Source organism: Laccaria bicolor, genomic scaffold (genome assembly GCF_000143565.1).
Source record: "Laccaria bicolor S238N-H82 LACBIscaffold_86 genomic scaffold, whole genome shotgun sequence".
NCBI lineage: Eukaryota > Fungi > Basidiomycota > Agaricomycetes > Agaricales > Hydnangiaceae > Laccaria > Laccaria bicolor.
This window is the reverse complement of record NW_001889957.1, coordinates 43,571-45,751: the sequence shown is the minus strand read 5'-3', so window position 1 is coordinate 45,751 and position 2,181 is coordinate 43,571. Positions and strand designations below refer to the sequence as shown.

The 2,181-nt window shown below is 41.1% G+C and overlaps 1 protein-coding gene across 1 annotated transcript; it reads left to right on the top strand.

Moving 5' to 3' along the window:
• Window positions 1-382: 382 nt before the first annotated feature.
• Window positions 383-1,273, top strand: LACBIDRAFT_317733 (uncharacterized protein; the record flags this gene model as incomplete). The annotated part of the gene is made up of 2 exons (XM_001890279.1): window positions 383-840; window positions 898-1,273. 2 exons carry the CDS (start codon window positions 383-385, stop codon window positions 1,271-1,273), a joined length of 834 nt encoding a protein of 277 aa, XP_001890314.1.
• Between the last annotated feature and the right edge of the window lie 908 nt (window positions 1,274-2,181).

Below are 2,181 nucleotides of genomic sequence, written 5' to 3'. Positions count from 1 at the left end.
CTCTTTCCCACCCTGTCTGTCCCCCCCTTCCTGTCTGTCCCTCCTTCCCCCCTCCCTTTAGTATACTTGTAAAGTAATTTTCATGTCATTTAAAATAGAATAAAATTCTACTATGTATTGATATCTGAATGCTTTAAGGATGGAAATAGAGTTAAGTTCATTAAGGAAGTTAGAGGAAGTGTTTAAACATGTCACACATGGTTAAATGTCATGTAGTCCTCAGGAATCCTGAGGACTTGACAGAATTTTTCTTTTACAACTCAAATTTGCCAAAATTATGGTGTAGTCCTGCAGGAATCCTCAGGAATCCTGTGAGTCCTGCAGGATTCTGTGGGGGACTGATAAGTACTGCCTTTGACCAACATTAGCTGTGGATTTGAATATGCTGGACTTTGTTAATGAGCTGTTTGTTCGTTCACCTCCAAACACTACTGCATGGTGTGACTCACTTGAGGCATTTCTGAGTTCTCGTACATATAAGCTTGAGAGTAGAGATGCCATAAGACGTCGCTTTGGAAATGCACTACAGTGGTATGGCAATCTCATTGCCCAGAAAGAACATTTGATCTCTGGGGTTATAAATGAGGGCTCTCTAAAATACCTTGCAGAGGCTGGGTCTTCACTTGAATCAGATGATATAGAGGGAAACCAAAACTATGAACCTCCCCCTTCATCTAGTCCTACTTCAGTGGCAGATGAGGCTAGTGATGACTCTGATGAGTCTCATGAGAGTAAGAATACTACAAATGGTGAATCAGATCTTCAGCGTCCAAGTGAATACTTGCGGAAACGGTGCCCTCTCTGTTTTGGTGGGGATAATCCACATGACCCAAATTTTATGTAATTGAGGTTTTGTAATTGGTCAATAATATGTTCTAATGACTGGTACATTTCAAGGGCTGATATCATTGTATGCATTGATGCTTGTTTTACTCACAAGAGAAGAAACCCTGCAAAAGGTGGGGCAAAGGGACCTGAAAATCTGCATCCTGATACAGTATTTGTGCCTGAGAAATATGTAATGGAGATGAAGGCTTTAGTTGAGACAGTTCGACCAGAGAAGTCAAAAGGAAAAGAAAAAGCTAATGTACCATCTGATGGACAACCGGCTGAAGACTCATATGAACCTGGCATGAAGGTCCCTGTCTCAGCTTTGGAGGGATGCCTGGCCTCCTTTATTGCAGAAGATGAGAGAAGAACTAAAGCCAGCACACAGTTCTTTGCAGATACAGGTCTTATGGCCATGCTGTGTCATCATGACCATGTTCTCTAGCTAGTAAACATGACTACTGCTGGAGAACGCCAATACTATGCTCTGGTATTGATAAAAATGCTATTTATGAATTTGCCTTTATCAATGACAGTTGGAATTTTGTATGACATTGGATGCCAGTTGGAGAGAAGTTGCCAAATCTGGGGGTTTCTGGAGGAATTCATGGCAAGAATCCTTGTTGCACTTGCGGTTTTCCATGCATATGGTCACCAGTGGCCCTGCCAACTTGTTTATCATCCTCGTAAATGTGAAGGGTTTGGCCTCTCAGATGGTGAGGGTTGTGAATGTTTCTGGAGTGCTATCAAGTTATTAATCCCTTCAATGCGTGTGGCAGGGGTAAGTGTCCATCTCATATATATGTGAAGATAATCTGATAATTGAGCCAAATAGTTCTATCATCGGCTGTTTACCATTGATACTCAGGTCAAGCATCTGGATGAAAAGTCTTTCAATATGATGGGTAAATGGCTTCAACGCAAATGGTTGACTTGCTTGGAAAGAAAAATTGAGGCTGAAGAAATTCTCAATGAACTTGGGTTTGAAATTTCTTTGCTTGAAAATGAATGGAAGCAGCAAGTGGCTGCACAGACCAAGCCCTTGGCATGACAATCAAAGAATATTGCAAATATTGCAATTAAGGAAATTTTGGCATTATATACTGCAAAGAAAAGTTTTGCAACAGAGTTGGGAGGGCTTGATGACCAGCTAATTTCAGGGGCCTATGAGGATGATATGTCAGTGGAAGATGTTTTGGCTGCATGTAAAGCAATCATGAAGAAGCAAGGTGTGATTGATGCAAATATAAAGACAAAGAAGAAAAGGCTTGGGGTGAAAGATCAGGATGATCTGAAAAAGTTGATGGGTAATAGGTTTCTTCAATTGAAACTTAATGCCAGGGCGCTAAGCAA